The sequence below is a fragment of the Perca flavescens genome, chromosome 5 (assembly GCF_004354835.1).
Source record: "Perca flavescens isolate YP-PL-M2 chromosome 5, PFLA_1.0, whole genome shotgun sequence".
Lineage (NCBI taxonomy): Eukaryota > Metazoa > Chordata > Actinopteri > Perciformes > Percidae > Perca > Perca flavescens.
In genome coordinates this window covers 5293468-5317344 of record NC_041335.1, presented here as the reverse complement: position 1 = coordinate 5317344, position 23877 = coordinate 5293468, and the positions used below count along the sequence as shown (strand labels likewise).

At 41.0% G+C, this 23877-nt stretch overlaps 1 protein-coding gene across 1 annotated transcript in view; it reads right to left on the bottom strand.

Moving 5' to 3' along the window:
* Nucleotides 1–2625: 2625 nt before the first annotated feature.
* The window catches only part of bicdl1 (BICD family like cargo adaptor 1), a 30954-nt gene continuing 9702 nt past the window's right edge, over nucleotides 2626–23877 (bottom strand). The window contains exons 3-11 of the mRNA XM_028577653.1: nucleotides 20362–20478; nucleotides 17762–17908; nucleotides 17379–17558; nucleotides 16245–16463; nucleotides 15264–15407; nucleotides 13688–13818; nucleotides 10979–11099; nucleotides 8457–8749; nucleotides 2626–3206 (exon numbers count right to left, since the gene is read on the bottom strand). Coding sequence (XP_028433454.1) covers nucleotides 8573–8749; nucleotides 10979–11099; nucleotides 13688–13818; nucleotides 15264–15407; nucleotides 16245–16463; nucleotides 17379–17558; nucleotides 17762–17908; nucleotides 20362–20478 — 1236 coding nt within the window. The 3' untranslated portion in view covers nucleotides 2626–3206; nucleotides 8457–8572. The remainder of the gene's footprint in view (nucleotides 3207–8456; nucleotides 8750–10978; nucleotides 11100–13687; nucleotides 13819–15263; nucleotides 15408–16244; nucleotides 16464–17378; nucleotides 17559–17761; nucleotides 17909–20361; nucleotides 20479–23877) is intronic.

Sequence of the window (23877 nt, the reverse complement as noted above, 5' to 3'; positions counted from 1 at the left end):
ATTCGCTGAAGTGTTGTGTTCTAGGTCTTACATAATTTTAAACCGGTCTTAAAATGCTCCTACGTCCTACGTAATGCTTATTGAAATACTTAAAAAAAAAAAATGATTCCATGGTGTTGTAGTTCTCTTTCACTATAGTCCAAATATAATTTGCTGTATATGAACAGAATATTATTACTCCGTGTTGCTTTCATTCAGTTTGAATATATTTATTTACTTTTGTCACTCATTTCGTTGTACTTTATTGTCGTGATATAGGTCTTAAATGTCATTCATAAAGGTCTTAAAAAAAGTCTTCAATTTGACTTGGTGAAACCTGCAGAAACCCTGCATTAACTGTTTTCCACACGTCACTGCTAACTTCCCACCTGCTTTGTTGGTGGATGGAAAGGCAGGCTGGCAGGTTTTTACATTGTCAGTAACTGCGGAGTATCATTTGAAAATGTTTGTTACTAAAATAAGACCTTTAAAAAAATTAAATATAAACATGCTGGGGAACCAAGGGGGTTGTATAGGGAATCTAAAGTTGATAAGACCTTGGATTATTTTGGATTGGTCTTGATTATTTTATGTTTTTAGTTAAATTAGCATTTGGGTTGTTTTAAGGTGCCATTTAGGTTGATTTTAGAAAGAAATTGCATTACATCTGTTTAATTCTTTGTGCTATCTTTCTGTTTCCTAGTTACTTGTTGTTAGTGCTGCCTATCTTGGCCAGGACACTCCTTAGAAAGAGATGTTTAATATCAATAAGGTTTTTCCCGGTCAAATAAAACATCTTTTTAGCTCTTTAACTCATCAGGCAGACTCAGACATCAAGGGGTCCTTGGCTTGAAAAACGTTGAAGACCCCTGGTCTAAGGTTAATCCAGTACTTGTAATTGTGCGTGGCTTCTTTTGGTATACGTATGTCTACATTTCTGTCTTTAGAAAACAGGTGTAAAGACAGAAACGTTCCCTGATTTGGATGAGAATAAGACTGATGCAATATTTGACCCATAAGCTCGATGCAACAGACACATTTTGGACCGTACTCACAAAATACTGAGGTAGGACACCCGGCTCTGTTTGCTAGCTTCAGAGACCACTGCATTTATTGCCACTACTTGCAGCCATTCCCTGGGAAATGAATATAAGAAAGACTAAGCTCTACAGCCATGCTAGCAGCTGTGGCAAGAACTTTGAGCTAAATGCTAACATCAGTATGCTAACACTCTCATGACAATGATACCATGCAGATTTAAGCAGGTCATATTTACCACGTTCACTTGAGTTTAACATGTTAGCATGCTAACAACTGCTAATTAGCACTAAGTACAAGTTTCATGGCAATTCATCCAGTAGTTGTTGAGACATTTCACTCAAAGACACAAATATCAAGGTGGCGCTAGAGGAAAAGTATGGAATCAATAAAATCAGTAGGATTCATCACCTGGGAACCATGAACATCTTAGCTACATTAATGCTGTGTTCCAGGCAACCCGTAACTCGTGTTTTCTCAACCTTCTACCTGTGAAAGTTACCTGCAACGGCAGTCAAACCCCTAACTTACTACTACTTACAGTTTTTGACGTCACACACACATAAACAACAATGTCGACCTCTTTAGATGCAGTACAGACGCCGGTGATTAACGGTGAGAAATAGACATAAATAGGCAACGTAAAGTAATTCCGCACATTGTAATCAAAACAATACACATACAATTGTGTACTACTACAGGTTATGTTTATGAAGCCCAAAATATGTCACCGACTAGAAATCGGTAGTATCAACTAGCGCTAGCTAACGTCAACGGTAGGTAGCCGCTAGCTAACGCTAGCTAGAATGGTTTGTTGTGACTTTGCCCGGAACACCTACCAACTCGTGAGTCGTGACTTTTTACGGGCTTTTACGGGTGTCTGGAACGCAGCATTAGTCCCACTCCACCCAGTACAGGGCTAACCTTCTACGGAAGAGTGTTAGAGTTCTGAATTTAAAGTCAGAATTCTGACTTTTTCTCAGAATTGTGAGTCGTTTTTTAGAGCAAAAAAAAAGAATCTGAATTCTGACTTTAATCTCCAAATTCTGACTCTTTTTCTTTTTCCGTAAAACCTTCACCTGGTGGCACTAGAGGAAAAATCATAGGGCTCCATGGATATCTGCACCAGATTCCATGCCAATCCATCTGATAACTGTTGAGCTATTTCAGTCGGGACCAAAAGTGGTGCAGCAACTGAAATTAACATTAATGAAGCCACACCACTAGCATGGCTACTAAAAGATCATCATTGAAAGGTATGCATTTTTATAAATATTGATTTCATTCAAACCTATTTGACTTTTTATAAAAATCCTTCTTTGTGTTAATGCATTATAACGACCAGCTGAGATGACAAGAAGACATTGTGACAGGTTTGCTCATGTTGTGATACTATTGGTCTGAGCTTCTTACGACTGCTCATTCAGTTTGCTTGTGTGCAATTAGGTATTATAAAACTGCTATTGTTTTATTCTTTGCAGATGATGGTGTTCTCGTATTTCAGCGGGAAAGTTAGAAGCATCATTAGCTTATTTACCACATTCCACTGACTGTGAGAACCACAGAAGGGAAGCATCTGTATTTCAAAGCCAAGTCAGGAGAGACAGGAAGATTGTAAAGTATTTATTTGTACAAAAAAATCCCCCAAAATGCTAAGAAAATTGCATGATAAATAGTTTGAATAGTTTGAAGCATTCTGAAAACAGTGCCGTTAGTCAGTGGTGAATGGAAGCACTCACACGGAGCACAATGAGCCCACCGAAAGCACTAAATTCCAAAACAACATCCGACCAAGTCGAGACGAGCAACAGAAAACACACTCGATGGCGTGTCCGTCTGTCACTGCAATACACACTCGACCCACATCAGCATCAGCGGCAGCATCAGGATGTTTACCACACCGACACGCAGCAGGCAGCATTTGAGAAAATGCTTTCAATTAAAAAAATGAATCAGTACAGTCTACAGTGTCGGAGTGACAGTCTTCAACAAGACAAACAGTCAAACAAGAAACAAACGGTAATCAGGACATAATGTGGACAGAACCAAATATGTTACAATGTGTTGTTTTTCTGACAAAAAAAATTGACATGAAGTGAGACAAATTACAGTCTGGTTACGTCTGATTACGGCAGGAGAGACTGGTGTTTAATCCAAGCTTGCTGCAGGCCGCAGTATCTTCCCCTCACCTGTCAATCAGACAATGGAAAACATGGATGTGAAGGATCAGTGTTTGAATCCAACCACTCTCACACTTTCTCTTCAGACAGGAGCAGTCAAAGAACTTTCTAATAAGGCACCCTTTAGACAGAGTTAATAATAATAAAAAAGATTCACTAATGCCTGGAAGCTTCTGAAGTATGGCTCGGCGATATGATGATATATCTCGTCAAACAATATAAAAATATGATATATCGTATGTATTTTTTTCTAATTTTTCAATCGCAATGTAAAAAATTTTTTTTATGTCATTTGGACGATTTACGTTTTGATCCTTGCATGTTATGTTCATTTTGCAAGAACGTTTTTCATAAAATGAGAAAATACTCCGCAATACGTACTTTTCATTTGTCAAGTATTTAATTCACACAGGAGGATACAAAGTAGGCTTTACCATGTGGTTATTTCATATGGACTTTTTATATGTTGACATACCAGAAAACATGCTATATTGTTTTATATATATATATATATATATATATATATATATATATATATATATATATCGTTATCGAGATATGAAATGACTTATATGGGGAAAGAAGATTTTAGCCATATTGCCCAGCCCTATTCTAAAGTCAGATCTAAAATTGCAACATTTTCTGTCGCTTTTATTAATTCAAATCATTGCTGTAGAAACTGGACGCTCTCTCTTCTGGCTGCCAATATTTTGAGGTATTTCATAGTCTCATTACTGCATTGTTTTGGATTGGTCTTGATTATTTCATATTTTTAGATAAATTAGCTTTTGGATTGTTTTAAGGTGCCATTTAGGTCGATTTTAGAAAGAAATTGCATCACATCTGTTTAATTCGGATATTTTTTGTAATCTTTTCTTTCTGTTTCCCGGTTACTTGTTGTTAGTGCTGCCTATCTTGGCCAGGACACTTTTTTTTAAATATCAATAAGGCTTTTCACAGTTAAATAAAACATCTTTTTATTAATTTTTTTAACTCATCAGGGGTCCGTTCCAGGTAGGAGGTTTAACAAACCCTGAGTCTAACCCTGATGTCTGAGTTGATTTAGCCTAGCCTGAGATGGGGAAACTCTGAGTTTTCGGTTCCAGAACAGCTGATTTGAGTTGGTTCAATCAACTCTGAGTATGTTCACTCAGGGTTACGCGCGTGCACTAAAGGCAGTATGAATGGAGCCATGATTCTACGATTCACCATGGTAACAACCACAAACAAATGGGTCGGCGGAAATACTCATGCGCACAAACAGCGAGTTTGAACATGTATTTAGTTAAAAAAGCAAGACAGCGGCGGCTGCTGCAAAAGAGAGATTATTGGTGTGGAAGAAGATTGCTGCTCGAGTCAATGTGTAGGCCTATGCATTCACAGTGTATTAATTTCATATTTAATCACAGGTAACCTATAACATTACTGGTGAAAACTGGAATGGTATTACACCTATAATTTCATTTAGGTGCAATCCTGCGGGCGGAAAAGTACTAATCCCATTCTGAGGCTGCAGCACCATGATCATTAACAGAACTATAATGTATAATCATGTATTTCTTTTTAATGGCTCTACTGTCCAGGGAACACTACAAAAACGTTTAAAAAACGTTTCAGAACGAGTCACACTTTTCTGATGGCTCTGCAGTGGATTAGCCTACTATTACAGTATGATCCGCTACACTGTTGTAAAGAAAACTGCCGTTTGCAAAAAACGTAATGCGATACAAAGAATCTGCTGGGATGTTAAAGCCTGTCCACGATGGTTGATGTTAGTGATATAAGGGACAGATAAGGTATCTACATATCTAATGGACTGTGATAAAAAATACCTCTCAAATCGGTTATGTGGAAATGAAAATAGGCCTACATCTAGTCGGGACTCAATACCGACGTAAACTCTCTGTGAATTAATACAGCTTTTTCATCAATGGGATCGTCGACAAAAGGACATGACATGTATGAGAAAAAAACGTTTTATAATCTGCCTAATATAAATCAATACGTTTTTCTATTCAAAACTGCATTAAAATGCGCCTGATACAGACTGAATGAATGAATGAGGAAATGAGACTGAGAGAAACTCAAGTTTTTTCCCCCGTTTCTCTTAGTCTCCTCTGAGAGAAACTCAAGTTTTTTCCTCCGTTTCTCTTGAGAGAAACTCTAGGTTTCTTGAAGAAAACCTGCTCCTGACCAGGTTAGGTTCACAGACTCAGTTACCATAGTAACTGACTCCGAGGTTAAGTTACCTCTCTTTCTGGAACGGAAAACCCAGAGTTTCCCTCATCTCAGGGTTAACAATCAGAGTTTTCACTAAACCTGCTTTCTGGAACGGGCCTCAGGAAGACTCGTCCAATCAGTGGTTTGACCTCTGACCTCCTGGAACAGGTCTGCACAGCATTTGGACCAAAACTAATTTCTTAACAATTTATTTACAAATGCAGACTTTTGTCTAGCCTATTGTGAGAACCCTTAATCAAGGACTTATTCATATTTATATTTACAGATGACTTACTAACGTTTGCTGTTGGTTTATTGGAAAGTGAGACTCTTGATTCTTTATTAATGATTTATAAACTAAGCTAACTGGTTGCTGGTTTTAGCATGGTATATATAACAGGCAGACACCAGAGTGATATAGATTTTCTCTTGTTTATAAAGGATGACTGATCAGGAAGTGGTCCAAGAACTGTCAGCTGAAGTTGCATTTTATGGGGCACTCTTGGATTAATAATTGAGATTCATGATGCTTCTTGGCATTTTCCTGGTTGTCACGCATCCTTTTTGGTGAACAATTTGGGCAAAACTTAGAAGTACTCATGAATCTCTTGCCAGCTCTACTACATGTCACACCCCAACAGTCAAATAGACATACGTATGAGTGATATGTCCAACTCACCAGTGGACTACCCACTCACTGTTAGGACACGCATGAAAAAACAAACAGCCTAGAAATAACAACGTACAGGTATATTTCTCTCTAAAAAAAGATTTTCATTCAAAAAGGTATGCATTTTTTTCTTATAAATATAACGATTTCGTCCAAACCTATTCAACTTTTTATAATAAAAAAAAAAAAAAAATCACTCTTTGGGTTGATCCTTCCCAACAACCAGCTGAGATGACAAGAAGACATCTGCATAGGTTTGCACAGCTCTATTAGACATGAGTTCAAACACAGACAGACATGAGACATCACTGTGCCACACGGTAAGTCATCCATGATCGCAGATGTCCGGGTCAACACGTGCTGTATTACTAACGGTGTCACAGATAATGGCACCTATAAACGGAAGCTCGGCAACTAGGAAAACAAAGTGCCCATGAAGTGGTGAAGCAATGAGAATGGAGGTAGACCTTTTCTATTAGTGTTGAACCAAAGCAGGTCCGGTGTGGACTGCTGCAGAGGAGGTTTAGTGGAGATTCTGCTCTAATGACAGACAATTCAACAGGTTATTGTTGAGGTGGGTTGATTGGCATTCTACATAGTTCCTCCCTTAAGCTGATGTAAACATTTAGAAAATTTGGTCAGCTAGGAAGATGATTGACATCACGAGGACAATGTTGGACAGCGCCTTTTTCTTTTCTTTTTTGAAAGAATTATATATATTTTACATTTAAAAGTGTGGAAAAATGATACCAACCAGACATACAATATCACTATCTTCAGTCACCCAAAGGTTTATTCAGATGTTGGAGATGAACATTAAGGCTTGTTTTAGTCATGCAACAGAAGAAAAAAACTTTAAAGGGGATTTTTACTCATAAAAGTCAGTTTACTAGTCATGGGAATATTTCTCATAACCACAATAAGCAGTTTTTCAATTGTCTTGTGGTTCTGAAAGAGCTTAGTTAAGTCTGAGAAAATGTAATCGCAACTCAGGCTACAAAAATACAAATTTATAACAGAACATCTGTTTACAAAACTGGGTATTTGGTTGCATTGTGGTAAATGTAGGATCCAGTGTTTTTGGATTTGATATTAGAGACTAAAAGTCTCTGCTTCTGCTGCTTTGAATTTGAACAATTGATTATTTTTTAGGCTTAAGGAACTAGCTGCAAAGACATATGCATATACTCCCTTTTTTAAAGTTGTTTTGCAAATGTTAGCCACCAGTTGTTCACACATCCAGCAGGCACGGTGTAACCTTAGCAATAATTGGGAGTCGTGTTTCTTGCCACCCAATACGGTCTAAGGCCAGTATTTACTCTTCTTCTTCTACTGTGGCTGTTTTGGTCTCTATCCAATCTATCTGCCTTTTTAGCTGCTAAATGCTCCACTATGTTCACCAGCTGGATGCCCACTGTGTGTGTCGGCGGTCTGGTGCTGAGCAGGTAGAGTGCAATCGGTTTATTACAGCTTTTTGCTGAAAACAGCTGCCAGCTGCCAAGAAAAAAGGGGGAAACCAAAACGGTCGTAAAACCAAAAGAATGAGCTAAAAAAAAGGTTGAAACACCCCGTAGAGCTGAGGGGAAACTGCAGAGTTGGGTGATAATTCACTGGGTGGGGGTTGACTAAGAGTGGCTCTTTTCACACTACACATTGTTTCTATAAAAATATTGATAAATGCAGCTTTAATATATCTATTGCAAGTCCCCAAACTTGAAAATGTAATACAAAATCATTTATGTAAGGTTTTTTTTTCTCACTTTGATTGGAAGTTTGGGCCTGGGGCAATACGCTCACCTGCGCTGCTGTCAATAAGAAAAATAAGCACTCTTTTTGTCATTGGTTTTGTCAGATATACAGCACACTATGGTCCTGATGCATCGAGCTCTGTTGCCTCATGTTGTGAACATCCCCTGAACAAATGAATAAACCTGAGAGATCCCACGCGGGCTGGCTGCTGCATCATATTCTGATGTACAGCTCTGTCCTGCTATCCACATCTTTTCCTACAATCCTGCAATGTCCCACACGTCCACCTGTCGTTCCCCAGACTGCTTGGCCTGATAACTGGGATGCATACAGTAACATAGTGTTTCCCCCCTCTACAGAGTTGGCAGTGGGCTAGTAGAGATGGTTGTAGGCACTACAAGGAAACCTTCCTCTTTGGAGGTAAACTTTGTGACCCTGTTCATGTTCTGTAAGACCGATAGCTTTCTGTGAGAGGGGCTGAAGCCGAAGCCTCTGGGGAAGTCCTATTTTTAGTCAGTCTCTCATTGTCAGCAGTCACCAATTAATCAGCAAATAGAAGAGTAATGGGACAGATAAAGTGCAAAATGACGCAACGCCCCACCCCCCCTCCCAATCCAAACCTCAGTGTGTGCCACTGCCCGTCTTTGGCTGTGTTGTTACCCCGATACTGTGATGTCACTCCCTCCTTGTCCCTGGCCTCGTCTGTCTCTGTCTGTCTGCTGTGCTCCAATGAGGCTCAGTTCTTTTTGAAAAAAGAGAAAAGTCTCTTGTCCCGGTCGGAGATGCGGTGAGCTCTTCTGGAGGACTGACCGCCATGGGCCCTGGACGACCCTGGCAGGGAGGTAGGGTCAGCGCGCCACTCGTCCTGGTACTTGTCCATCAACTGCTGGTCAATCACTCTGTGCATATCATCCTAAAGCCATGGGCACAGACGTGGATGAGAGAAAGACAGGAGAGAAGTGTTACACAGGTAGGGTGGTACAGGAAGTTCTAGGGAGATCGGAATCATTGATCAAGTTAGCTGTTAGGTACTGATTAGCGACACCACAATCAACTTTCATCCCTGGTCGATCACTTGTTGTTTACTTAAAACTGCCTGGCCTCAGATTTGCAGTGTGATAATTTGATTAAAAACCTTTATTTAGGAATATGTGCAAAAAAAGAAGCACAAAACTTAAACAATGGATATTTAAGAACTATATTTATTACGTTACTTCATACCGTGCCAAAGCACTTTACAATTTGCTTCTCATTCACCCATTTAAACTCACACACACAAACACACACCAATGACAGCAAGCTACCATGCAAGGTGCTAGCCTGACCATCAGTGTTCAGTGTGGACATGTGGGCAGGAGGAGCCGGGGGATCGAACCTCCAACCAATTCAATTACATGAGCACAAAACCGGTTGCCGATTAATTTAGCAAGCATTAGAGTAAAGTCAGCTAAAAAAACACAAAATGTTGTGTTGCAGAAATCTTTTTTTTTCTTTTTCTTTTTCTTATCCTGTTGGACAAAATACTTTGATATTCAATGGATGGTTGTTAGTAGCTCCTGAGAGATAAAGCCACCAGGGGGCAATGACAAGCTGCTACAGTAAATCAGGTTGGCAACAATTGTGATGTGAGACTAAAAATATGTACTTGGAATATGAAAACACACTTTTTTAATGTTTTTTTTTTTTTTTTTTTTTTTTGGATGCCATCTAATATCACTTAGCAGTAGCATTATTATAACTAAACACCACCCTAGTTTAGGATGGATTGGAGATATGGGCGTGTTTTTGGTGTCTGTGTTCTCATCTCTCAACAGGTAAGCTGACCAATGGACCAATCTCCCTTTAGGGAATACAGGTGTATGGAGAGAGAGAGAGAGAGAGAGAGAGAGAGAGAGAGAGAGAGAGGGTGGTGTGTTTGGATGGTTCTCTGTGGTGGTGAATGGGTTCAGAGAGAAAGGGAGCTGGGATGTGCGTCTCTCCTGAGTCAGGTAACCTTGGCATGGAATGGCTCAGCATGGCATAGTTGGGTTAGTGCAAGGTGAAACGGCGAGATGGCGCGGCTCGGGCTCACCTCTACGGCAGGAGGGGGGGGTACCACAGGGGGAGAAAGGGTGGTACGGAAGCTGAGAAAGGCCACTAGATCAGAAACCACAAGAGCCAAACAGTAAAGAGCCCTGAGGAGGCAAACTGTGGGCAGGGAGAAGAGAGAGGAAAGAGCTGCTAGTTACAGATAAGGGAGGGGAGGGAGGGAACACGCACACACACACACACACACACACACACACACACACACACACACACACACACACACACACACACACACACACACACACACACACACCCACCCACCCACACAATGTCCTCAGGTAACATATCGTCGCTGTTGGGCAGAAACTTTGTATCTCCATATTTAGTCATTACATTTTTTTTTTTTATATATCAATGCTATTGGTCACCCTTTACATCTGTCTGTGGATTTTACAAATATTTAAACAGTGACAAGAAGGGCACCTGGGTAGCTCACCTGGTAGAGCAGGCGCCCATATGCAGAGGCCCAGTCCTCAACGCAGTGGCTCATGGTTTGAGTCCGACTTGCAGCCATTTACTGCATGTCTTCCCCTTTTCTCTCTCAGGCGATTTTGCCTGACTTTGTCTGAGGTAAATATCTTTTTTTTTTTACTTTTTTTTTAAAATTAGCCTATTTTTTTCTTCCTGAAAAACGACAGCTTTGGGCATACAATGTTTTCAACCGACAGCGACGATATGTAATATATTTCCTTATGGACACCCATTAAAGACAAGCAACGGAAATGCACCCTCTGAAGTTAATGGAGTAGTATAGTGTACTTTATGTGCACAGATTCTATAAGTGTCCAAATAATAATCACAAGTTACGGGGAAGGGAAGGAAAATGGACAAACTGTTCTAATAGTTAGTGCAATTTCATTTACATTACATTCATATACATTATATAATAGTCAGCTTCCTAATTTCATCTCAAATTGAATGAACAAAAAGAATCCAAAAACTACATTTACAGAACAGCTTTATTTATGTAATAACCTTTAAATAGCTGTTTCAAAATGCTACAAAAGGACAATTGGGATTTTACTAATATTATCGCTGGTGACCTTTGACCCACCTGCCAAGCCTCCAGCTGCTGCGACAGGTTGAGCTTCTGCTGGATGGCGTCCAGGAGCTGGCTGTTCAGAGACATGATGTCTATTTTACACTTGGCCAGCTCCATCTCCACTGCTTTCTTCCTGCAGGACGCACAGACAGAACAACTAGTGACATCCTACTATGGTCATGTAAAATAACTCTTTAAAGGAAGATTTCGTCCTTTTGGTAAATACGCTTATTCAATTTCTTGCAGAGAGTTAGGCCTGGCCCACAATAGATGTTGATAATGGAAGAGACCCCACACAGTGTGAGCTAACCATGGAGCTGACTAATGCTCTGTTTGCACTGTAGACATTAGCTCTGTTAGAGCTCCCCGTTTATCCCACCCTCTTTCTCCCTTCATGATCCGCTGATAAGCGGTATGAGCTCTGTATGCCTAGGCGTTCCTCACTCACAACAATATACATATATGTATATTATATTTGCGATTTAAAATCACTGCGATCAGTAAAAACACCCTTAAAGGTGCTCTAAGCGATGTTGGGTGATGTCACTTCTTGTTGACATTCGAAGTATTGTCAAACAAAACAAAGTCTAGCTCGCCCCTCCCTACTCCCCCCAACCCCCACCTTAAAATCCTTCTTGTCGATTATTGACTGGAATGCTGGAAGACTGTTTGTTATGTTTGGTGGTGCAGGTTGGCCCAGTTTTTGTTGGCGTTTGTGGAGCCTGGGCTGTCTACTGTTTTTTTACAGTGTGTTCAGGGGACAGGCAGTTAGCGGATAATCGTGGCTTTGCTGACCATTGTCGGGAGGGGGGAATCAGGCCCAAAATCGGCTTTATTTTTGTGTGGAGTGTACCCCACATTAAATAAGAAGATTGGTAAACATAAGGCTACATTCAGCAGCCAGTTAGCTTAGCTGGGCATAAAGATTGGAGGCACGGGGAAACAGCTAGCCTTATGGTAGTCTCGCTTTGCCAGACGATCCACACGCTGCAGAGCGGAGGAAGGTCTGGCTACTCCACACATTCCGAGATGGGAGAAAAACGTGCTCTGGTTTATTGGCATTTCTTTAAAACAATCACAATCGTCATGGGCGGTGCTAAGCTCCACACGTAGCCGCTGCAAAATAGTCGTGCGAGAGAAAACTCAGATTGGACAGGTAGTCTAGCTAGCTGTCTCAATTTACTCTGCAGAGATCTGAGGAGCAGTTACTACTTAGTCCTCATTAATTCACCGGAGTTTAGAATTCCAACACAAGAAAGTGGAAGGAAACGGAAATCAGTGAAAATACATACATCCGGCAGAATTTCCTGCGGGACCAGAGCAATGTGGAACGTTAAGGATATAGACCAGCCTTTTGGTAACAAATTCCGCTTACTAGCACCTCTAAAGCTGCCTACACATGATCCGCAGTAAAACCGCTTTGCACTGGCCGTTCCATTGTTTTTCTTATGGGGAGAGCAGTGCCGCCCAACTAGGTGGAGCGCTACTTATGGCGTCACGCACCACTCGGAATTGCCGCCGAGCGCTGCACTCAAAGTTCAAATTATTTCAACTTTGACCTCGTTGTTGCTGACCTTTCAAGGCGCAACCAATTCCAGAAGCAATGATGATACATGCACTGCGCTTGTTTCTACACTTCGGTTTTTGTGCAGATTAAACAGAAAAGATATAACATGTTAAAGAGTGATCTTTAGGCATATTTTGTTAGCTTTGGGTTCCAGTCTTTATGCTAAACTAAGGTAACTAGCTGCTGCCTGTAGCTTCATATTTCATATTTAACAAATAGGCATATTTCCCTATCTATAATCTGTATCTATCTTATCCCTGTGTTGAAGTGATGAAAAAGAACAAATTTAAAGGACAATTCTGGTTCATTAAAGGTCCAATGTGTAGGAATTTCATAAATCGCAATCAACTTTCTCGCACACCACGCAGTTCAAAGTATGTATTACAGCTACGGTAGCCTTCACGCTTCAAAAAGCTGGTGTCTTGCTCTTTTCAATATCCTTTTTCTTTTTCTGGGCGAAGAAGAAGAAGACTCCCGTTCCTGAAATTTGGATTTTGAATACGTGTGGTCCTCCATGTTTCCTTCTTCAAACTTGCCGGGGCCGGGAAGCTACGATACCCGTTAGCAGCATTAGCAGCTCCTGTGAGTTTATCATGTGACAGAGAAAACGCGAAAGGTGGAGCAGTATGTCCTGTATGTCCCTTACCGGCTAACGTATTTCAAGATGGCGCATGAATATGGAGCGTCTACCCCAGTTCATGCAAATGCAAATGTAAAATTTCAAGCCAAAAGGAATACTTTGAATTGAGGGTGGTACATATTCATGAAAAAAGGACAAGTTTGTTAACGGGCAACACAGATTTTGATAATGAACACGTTACACACTGGACCTTTAAAGCTTGGGTCTTGTTCTTGTAGTTTTCAGTTATGATAAAATTTTGCAAAAGAAAGTTATTTCTGATAACTGGGAACAAGTCAATACCTTAAAGCAGCCAAAACTTGAAATTATCTAAACCATTATATTTGGAGGTAAAACCAAAAGGTTTAAGGGATGTAACCATATCCCCAGATCTCAGCAATGAACGTATTGAGTACAATGTTAATATTACAAATAGGAACATAGCCAAACTATAAACACACAAGTTGAGATGATGATGAAGAAAGTTTAGTTGCCTGTGAGAATCTGCATATGTGCATATGTGATGTGATCCTACTTGGTTATGGCGTCGTCTCTGTCTCTGATAGCAGTCTGGAGCTGCTCGCTGGGTTCTCGGACTTCAGCCATCGTCCTCATCCGCTCGTTGTCCTCCCGGAGAGAGCACATCTCTACAGAGAGCAGCGCCATCTGCAGGTCACATGGGAGAATGACACAGATGGACGAGACGCAGGCCTCATACATTCAGGATTGCATCCAGTCTCTGAAGTCCATGCTATACCCGGGTGCTTATGATGTTCAGTTATCCAGTCAACCAGGAGAACAGCTGACCCATGTGCGTGCGTGCGTGCGTGCGTGCGTGCGTGCATGCGTGCATGCATGCGTGCGTGCGTGTGTAAATCACGTAAGATGGCACTTTAAACCCACAGCAGAGAGTGAGCTGTCCCGGCAGAAAGAAGACAAGGTTGAAGCAATGTGCTACTTTACAAACAACATACATCAAATTCACAGTGGCACACAAACTGGTGAGCAGTGGTGGAAGAAGTATTCAGATCCTTTACTTTAGTAAAAGTACCAATACCACACTGTAAAAATACTCTGTTACAAGTAAACGTCCTGAATTGAAAATGTTATTTTAGTAAAAGTATGTAAAATGTCAGGAAAATGTACTTAAAGTAAAAAAGTAATTGCAGAAAAATCCTCACATTTTAGAAACTAGAAACGATCCAATCAGTTCTATGTTTAATGGTCTAATCATTTCAGCTGGACTTGTAGGCTGTCATATTGTTGGCTAGTTTCATGTTTAATTTTATAAACTACATGTGTTTTGTGTGCAAAAGTCTTAACTTGTAAAGTAACTAAAGTTGTCGGATTAATGTAGTGGAGTAAAAAGTACTATATTTTTCTCTGAGATGTAGTGGAGTAGAAGTAAAAAGTGGCATGGAAAGAATAGATTCAAGTAAAGGACAAAGTAACTCAATTTTGTACTTAAGTACAGTACTTGAGTAAATGTACTTACTCTTACTTACATTCCACCACTGCTGGTGAATATTACATCTGCGGCACAATGCTCTCTAAATGTTATTCCTATACATAAGTAGAGCAGCAAAGATAACAATTAATTGATTAGTTGTCAACTATTAAAATAATCACCAACTATTTTGATTCAATTAATCGGTTGGAGGCATTTTTGTTATAAAAATAATAAAAATAAAGTACAAAATCTTTGATTCCAGCTTCTTAAATGTGAATATTGTCTAGTTTCTTCACTCCTATGACAGCAAAACAATAAATACATCTTCTAAATATTTTCCACCATTTCCTGACACTTTATAGACCAAAAAACTAATCTATTAATCGAGAAAATAATCAACAGATTAATCGAAAAATGAAAATAATCGTTAGTTGCAGCCCTAGACATAAGCACTCCTTGATTTAATGCAACGTTATTCAGACAAGAAAGACTGGATGTGATCTGTGATCAACTGTCTGGGCATCAGTGTGAAGAAAGTCTGCCTTCTGCTCACACTTTGACCCATTTATGTCTCACCTTATCTCTTATGTCTCATTGATGCGCACATACACGGCATGTATACGTGTGATCCCATGTGCAGTTATGTTACTGAAGCCGGTACCTGATTGTGCAGCTGCAGCACCTTGTCTTCATTGCTGCGTGTTTTGTCCTGCTCAGCTTCGTACAGCTCTCTGACTTCCCTCAGCTCCTCTCCTAGCTTCCTCGTCTGCTCCTCCAGAGCCTCCTCATCACTGCGCGGCGAGCCCTTTTAACGCACAACACACATCACTTCACAACACACGCTCGCTGTATGTACAGTATCTGTGCTGTTACCACCCACATCTTATTATTGAATATAGGCCCACAGAGGCTCCATCGTGTCAAAGTATTATTGAGTTAGCTGTCTTTATTTTACAGGTCCCAGAGGGTCCTTTATTACTTTCAAGAAAGGAACTGATATGTGTAAATTTTTTTTAAGTTGATGCGTTTAGAAGTGTTATTTTAAAGCTTCCTGTTTTATTCTTTATTTATTTATTTTTATCTTTAAAGCCGCTGCTCTTTCACGTTGAAAGGAGCCAGTTGAGGTGGTTTGGGCATCTAGTAAGGATGCCCCCCTGGGCACCTCCCTAGGGAGGTGTTCCCGGCACGTCCAGCTGGGAGGAGGCCTCGGGGAAGACCCGGGACTAGGAGGAGGGATTATATCTCCACCCTGGCCTCGGAACGCCTCGGGATCCCCCAGTCAGAGCTGGCTAATGTGACTCTGCAAATTCTACACTTGATCTAAATAGTGCTAACTTGTTCTTTGCTCTTTTTAGTATCAGTCTGCAATCCTTCAGCATTGAAGTTATTCTAAAAAAATAAGGGTAAAACTTGCTCACTGTATACCTATCGATTTAATTTACAAGCAGAATTGAGACCAAATATACAGCCCTTTTACTATTGTAATATTTCCTACAGTGTCTAAGGCCATTGTCTCTGTTTTCCCTATTAAAATACCAAATGATGTAGTTATTCCAGGGAAATTATTAGGAACTTACTAGAGCCCTAAAACGAGGCTTTACTTTTGACAGTGCTGACTAGTTGCCAGCGTGTTGTTCATTACCGTGGACTCGTTGCCATCCAGCAGATTCTGTGTGAGCCTCCGTAGCTCTAGCAGGCTGGTGTGGAGGCTCCCAGTAGGCACATCCTTGGCTGAGGACGTCTCCGAGGACTCGTCCATGGAAGAGTCAGTGGACAGCGCCGAATCAGTGACGTCATTTCCCCGCAGATGGGAGCAGAGCGAGCGAACTTCACAGTAGGCCTCCCATAGCTGAAGACGCAGCTGAACGGACGAGCAGGGGGAAGAGTGTTTAGAAAAACCCAGCAAAGTATTTGACGTTAGTTTTAGAGGTCTTTTCAATCAAATACAATCCTGCAGTAACCAGAGCCGGATTTCAATGGAAAGATTACACTAGGCATACTGTCACCTCCAAATGGATACTATGTTATTTTGGTGAATAAACAAGATTACGTTTGAACTGCCACATGATTATTATGCTAATTTATTTACATAGGTACGTTTGTATTTTAATGCATCTAATTTAGGCTTATTTAAAGGGCCTGAGAGAAACTTTTGCTAAGACCCTCTTTGTCGTTTTTCTTTATCTTCTTTTTTTAGTTTAAATGAAATGTTAGATTGGAAAAATATATATATATATTTTGACTTTTCCCTGTTAAGTCTGATTTATGGTCCTGCGGAGGCTCCACGCAGAGCTTTCGCCGTAGCCTATGTAAGTGGCCTAGAGTTTATACTTGTGCGTTGATGTGTGCATCGATCTCTTTGAGAGAATAGCAGGGCCGGCATTTGTGTGTGTGTGTGTGTGTGTGGGGAGTGTGGTAGAGCGAGTGAGAGAGTGACGGTGATTAGCTGCGGAGCGAGTAGCGACTCTAGAGTCATAGTGAGAGAAAACAAAGTGTCTCCCCTGTGTTTTCTGACCACGGTGGGAACTCTGTAGCAGGAAAAGTTAACCCTCTAGGGGAAAATGAGTCGGCGGGGAAATGCAGAGCTACCGAGCCACGGCTGAGCGACATGCGTCGCCGCGATGTGTGACATTTTTTGAGAGATGCACGTCAGGCTACGGCGTAGGGTCTGTATCACCACGTACCTATGGCGTAGATTTAACGCAGATGCATAAAATGGCCAAAAAGGCACGTGCCTAGAATGCCTATGCTTAGATCGAGGCCTGACAGTAATTACCTGCTCTCTCTCCTGCTCCTGCTCCTCCTGCTCCATGCTCTGTTCTATCTCACACAGCAGGCTGGACGGGTGCGGGGTGAGGCCATGGAGGCTGTGCTCCTCCGTCAGCTCCTCCAGCCGAGCAGCCAGCTGCCTGTGGGACATCTGAACCTCCTGAAGCTCCAGCTGGCTCTGCCGTAACTGGACACACACCAGAGGAGGCATGACTGTGACTTAACAGTGCAAAGTACACAGGAAGCACCTGTAGAGGTCTGATGGGTCCGTCGACTCCTTAGTAGTAGTGTGTCATCACTAAAAAGGTCATTTACACACAGTGTCTACAGAGGTAGTAGCTATTCCTCGAAGATTCCATATCTAACAGAGCTTTGTTCACGTGTCTGTACCTGTAGGTCCTTCGTGTGAGACTGCCTCTCCAACACCAGCGTCCTCTCTCGGAGGTCCTCCACTGTATTCTGCAGCAGCTCATTCTCCTCCAGCATGGCGTTCACGCGGCGCTCCAGCTCCATCTTCCTCTCCGACAGCATCTTAATCTAACGTGTCAAACAGCACCAGTTAGTTACTGCGCCGCTGAAAAATAGGCATTCATTGTTGAAACTGAGGATTGTTTCGATTAACTGGTGGATAGCGGACAGATGGGGCAGTTAAATGTTGTTGTTTTCCTGACTCTGAGGCAAGCTGGGCTCTTATACAAGATTAAAAAGTACTCCCACTGGCCTAAAGAATGTCTGTTGCCTAGCACGGGTGTAGGCGTTAGTTGCCACCCTCGTCTTCAGGAATGTCTTGGCGATATGTTAGCGTCTCCACAAAGCTTGATATCAGCTTGCCACCTTACCATGCATGTGTAACGGCCTTCTACTGAAGGCTACCATTGCAGCAACACACGTTCCTTATGAATTGTGTCCCCTTGTAGCTGCCTGAGCAGCTTTCCCCATTAAACAAACATCAGTTCTTCATTTTTATCCCTCCTGCTTTTGACCTACATCTGGTAACCTACTTGACAGTGTGGAGGCTTACATGCGGATCAGTTGTTTTTATTATCATATGAGCATCCGCATTGCCAGGTTCTGGATATTTCGGGGGCCGCTATAGTCTCAGTCTTCACACATATAGGGCAAAAAGCCGTTAGTCATCAGCACATGTCATACAAAAGCAAAGCGTTGGAAAAGTGGGAGCACCCAGACATTGCAGTATCTCAGCTAAATATAGAGCGGTTGCTTTTTCTCCCAATTATAGCGCAGGCTCTGCAGTCTGGGTGTTTTCTGCCTGACTTTGAAGTGAAGCTACGGGGAAAACTGATTTGTTGTTGTGCTCTAACAGTACATTTTTTCATGACTTTTCTGGCTGATATCATACATGACACAGCTGATGTCACAACACAACTCAAGCTCTGACAACCAAGCATGTTTTTCATGCTTGATCTCATGAAACAGGGATTGCCAAGGATATGTAATAGCTACATACTTTAGGTGACAACATACTTTTGTTTTTTAAATTATATGACATTAAATGTAAAATGCTGAGGTGTTTGTCTTAAGTTTTAAGTATTTTAATCAGCGTGAGATTCAATAATCTATCCTATGAAATAAAAGTACTTTGGCCTATCATCAACTCATTTAATTGGACAGAGGAGGTGCAATTGCAAATTCAAAAGAAAACAATGGTGCAATCCTTGTTTCTATTATTTTACAAGACGTTACATGCAGCATGCAGTCTGACAGACAGACAGCGTTCGGTAACCACTCACTTCTAGCCCTTGCTGCTCCAACCAAGAGGGAAGGAGGGTGAAGGGAAGAGGAATGGGTGAGGAGAGAGAGAAAGATCAAGATTACAGAAAGAGAGGAAAAGTAGTTTGAGAATAATCCCACTCCTGCCCTAACAGAAGAAACACTGCATGGTGGGTGAGAGGAGAAAACCATCCAATAGGACGTGTTGGAAGCAGTAAAGTTTCCCTTTACTGGGATTGTATTCCACTTATTATTTACCAAAAACATTGACTTTAAAGCGAGGCCATGTACCTTTTGCAGAACAGCAGTAAACATAATACAACAGCAACACAAGTAGAAAAGAGTCATAATAAGATAATTGCCTTGGTAAAGTCAGTTACCCAGTAACATCTATCTAAAGTTTGCTAACGTTAGCTAACATTAGCTACCATTAGCTACTGGTCATACCAGACTGAGTAAGCAGAAAACTGTAGTAGCGAAAAGTGTATTAGTATTAGTATTAAATTGAAAAGGGCTGTGTTTTTATTACTAAAGAATTCAACTAAAGGTCCGTATCATGCTAATTTTTAGGTTCATACTTGTATTTTGGGTTTCTACTAGAACATGTTTACAAGCTTTAATGTTTAAAAAACACATTGATTTTCTTGTACTGTCTGTCTAAATATACCTATATCGACCCCTTTTTTTCTGAAACGCTCAGTTTTACCACCTGTCTATTTGAGCCAACCCCCCAAATAAGACCTGTCTGGTCTTTTGAGCTCTAGGAGTCTTTTTACTGTCATTGCAGCTGGGGAATGACTGTAATGGCACTGTAGCAGCACTTTGTACCTATTTATAGTATAGATATTACATCACAATGGTATGGAAGTCCTGGCGGGTCATTTAAAGGCTCAGTTTCTGAATATGGGCTGTGTGCATTTCTCTGTGGATTGAGCATTTTGATAATTTCACAGCATTTATATTTGTAGCATCTTAACCTGCTTTATAATCAAAAAAGAAATATATTACGATATGGGACCTTTAATACTTTCAAAAGCATAGTCTTGCTTAAACTTCCCTTTGGATCTACTGTCACCCTAGGCACTCTTCTCACTACGTACCAATAACTGCAGCAGCAATCGAAAGTACCTAGCTACTCTTTTGAACAGTTAGTTTGTTTTTTAAGCTTCTGGCGTGTGACTGCTGAAGCTGTGTGCACTCCGAAAAGTACAATTTAGTGTATGAATAGAAAGGGAAAAATGGTGCTGATAGCAGCTTACCTCAGCCTGTAGAGTCTCTAGTCGAGTCATGTGCTGGCTTGTAGACATACTCTTCTCCCTGAAGTCATCCCGTAATGAATGGACCTGAGTGGACAACTGCCTTTCCACCTCTGCAGCCTGGATGGAGACAGACAGACAGGTCAGTAAGACAAATTTAGAATCCACGTGGCTGCTCTTAAAAACTCTTAAAAGTACTCGATTTAGCACTGCTCTTGTGATGGTTTGTCAAAATTGACACAATGCAAGTCGACCACCGACAGTTCAGTTGAAGATTCTTGTGCGTTATAGAGGCTAGTGTAGCGTCTTATTTTTGAGTCACAATCAGAGATTTGTTTAAATTTGAAACGTTCCACTCAGGATTGCTCCATTGCCACCGGAAATTCCACCAGATGACACTCCTTTCGGCTGGATGTTCGTTACCTTCCGCTTTCTTTGTGTTGGAATTTTAAACTCTGGTCGATTTATGAGGACTGCTCCTCAGATCTCTGCAGGGTAAATCCGGACAGCTAGCTAGACTATCTGTCCAATCTGAGTTTTCTGTTGTACGACTAAAACAACTTTGGAACGTACAAACGTTCCACCAAAACAAGTTCCTTCCCAAGGCTATTTAGCAGCGGCACCGTGGCTCCGTCCGGCACTTAGGGCCGCCCATGACGATTGGTATTGGTTTAAAGAAATGCCAATAAACCAGAGCACGTTTTTCTGCCATCCAGGAATGCTGTGTGGACTAGCCAGACCCTCCTCTGCAGCACTGTGGAGGAAGGTCTGGCAATGTGAGACTAAACTGACACTGCCTTTTTTCAGACTTTACATAGCTCCCTCTGGAGAAACTAAAGGCTTTTTACAACTCTTTTCACATATGCAGAAGATCTGTATAATTGGTAAATGTTCTCCTTTAATTATTGTTTATGTCGATGCTGACATAACAACACATTGTTAAAGTGTTATATAATAACTGCTCAGTTCAATTAAAAAGATTGTATAGCAGCGTTTTACCAAGATACTCATTGTCTGATAGCAAGTCTAAGACACAGACACACACGTAGACATGCACAAACACACTGACCAGTGGCGTAACGAGCCAACACCGGGCCCCTATGCAGGATTATCAAGGCGGGCCCCCCTACTACAGCACGTGATGATGGCGCACTGTCCTCGAGTAGGCTACCATGAATAGGACAGGATAGGATCATAGAGACACAGCATATAAGAGATGAGATGACTGACAAAATCAGGAGTAGCCTACGCGCACCACAACAACAAAAAAACACTGGTGAATGCGCACCATAACACACAAGGGCAGTCCTTCCAGGATTTCGCGGCATTTTTTTTAGATTGTTGTGGCCCAAAATGCCTGATTTCACGGGAGGTTTTGTAAAAATAATGTAATGTCTTTTGTATGTTTGTTGCAATGAAGTTGCAGAAGACAGTGAAAGTTGCAAAAAAAGTTGCAATTTCTTTTTGTATAGTTCTTTAAAAATAAAAAGGAAACTTGTTTTGGGGAGAATAATAATTATTACTATTAATGAATTACTCTGGGCTGAGATTTCCTAGGGAACCTTACCAAATAGGCTCAGGATGCTGCAAATGTTGGTATAATATGAAAATGGCTGGTGGATTTAAGACAAAAAATTATTTATTGAATGAATCAAATATGAACATATATGTCACTGTCAGTGGCTTGCTGATCTTTACATTGGTAGTTAATTTCCTATCCTGGCCACACACACACACACACACACACACACACACACACACACACACACACACACACACACACACACACACACACACACACAAATTCATACGGTTTGATAAAGTACTTCTTGGACTTTAACTTATCATTGCACTTACAATAACGAGCGTAGCTGTCCTCAATTTAGGTCACATCGTGTGTGTGTGTGTGTGTGTGTGTGTGTGTGCGCGTGTGTGTGTCAGTCGCGGGGGAAATGGAGCAGCAGCCCCGTCCGCTGCAGAGAGACAGACAGTATTGAAACAGCAGCCGCTTCAGTGACTTTATAGTGAAAAATCGTTACAGCATACAGTGATGTTAAAATGTATACATGTTGGCAGGACGGTTTGAAATGTTTTGCACGGTCTTTCGCTGTACGTTTTGTTGGTAAATGTGAGCTGTTCGAGTCACACACACACGTCTCGTCTTCATAACAGAAACAAGGAAATTAATTTGACCCATTCTCACTCCCGCTTGGTCAGTGGCTGCACGTGGGACTGCTGGGATTGTTGCGAGTAATGAAAATATCTTCCAGTGATGCGGGTCCCTGATTGGTCCGGGCCCGTAAGCACCGCTTACCCTGCTTACAGATGGTTACGCGTCTGACACTGACATGGTTCACTAGTATGTACTCAGTGTTACTGATATAAGAGTTACTTCTAAACCAGCCCTCCCCAGTCTGTTCCTGTACATGGTGCATTTAATAGCTGTTCCTCTGAAAGCCCAATTTTAAATGTCATAACCTTTAAATAGTCAACTGCTCAATATTTGTGCAATCCAGCCCAGCTGCAGACTCAGTGCATCAGTTATCTTATCGTCACTTATTGGACAGGTGGGATCAGGCCACACAGTGCCTGGCTGAGCTTCATTGGGATAGCGCTGCACTCAGGAAGCTACTGTTTGCATTATTATCACTGCCATGGCAACAGCAAAGTCCTTAAAACCACTCACTACTTACAGCTTACTGAGGAGACTAAACATATAGTAAATATGTCAAAAACATGTAAAAAAGGGAGCTGCACATTGAATACTAATTTTTTGTTTTTATTATTTTACTGTGGCAAATAGTCCTCAACTCTAAGCAAATCCCCACAAATATTTGAGTTCAAATCATCATTTTTTTTAAATTATTATTATTCTGTTTGTCTTTCAATCACTGGGTGGTGAGTGAAAATTGAGATGACTAATATCCATCTGAAGTACAGCCTCTAGGTGGCACTACACACTGCTGCCTCCTTCCAAGAAGCTCAAAGAGAGATGTAAGGAGGCTCAACAGATACAACAACAAATACAATAGTAGATGTTGTCATATATTCTGCAAAGTACAATAACTGAATTAATCACGCACCTCCCAGTGTTTATTCCAGACAGGACTACACATGTTACACCGTAATATATGGCCATAGCATAATAATGAAATTACTTGTTTTGTATAATGACTATAAAGATAGTGGTGAAATGATATAATGTTTTATAAGTTAGTTATACATTCTGTCATTGTGTTACTTATGGATGGAATTATAGTGAAAATACATGAATGATTCCCCTTTTTTGCTGGGGACCCCCTGGAACCCCCCCCCCACAAGGAACCGGACCCCACTTTGGGAACCACTGCTCTACTGTCCCATGTCATACTATATTATGTTAATATGTTATACTGTCTTACTACATTACATGCTATATTATATTTATATTATCTTGCTATATTAGAGTAACACAGACAACACTAAGTATCACTACTTAATCAAGATTCAAGGCTGATTACAATCATTATGTATTGTCAT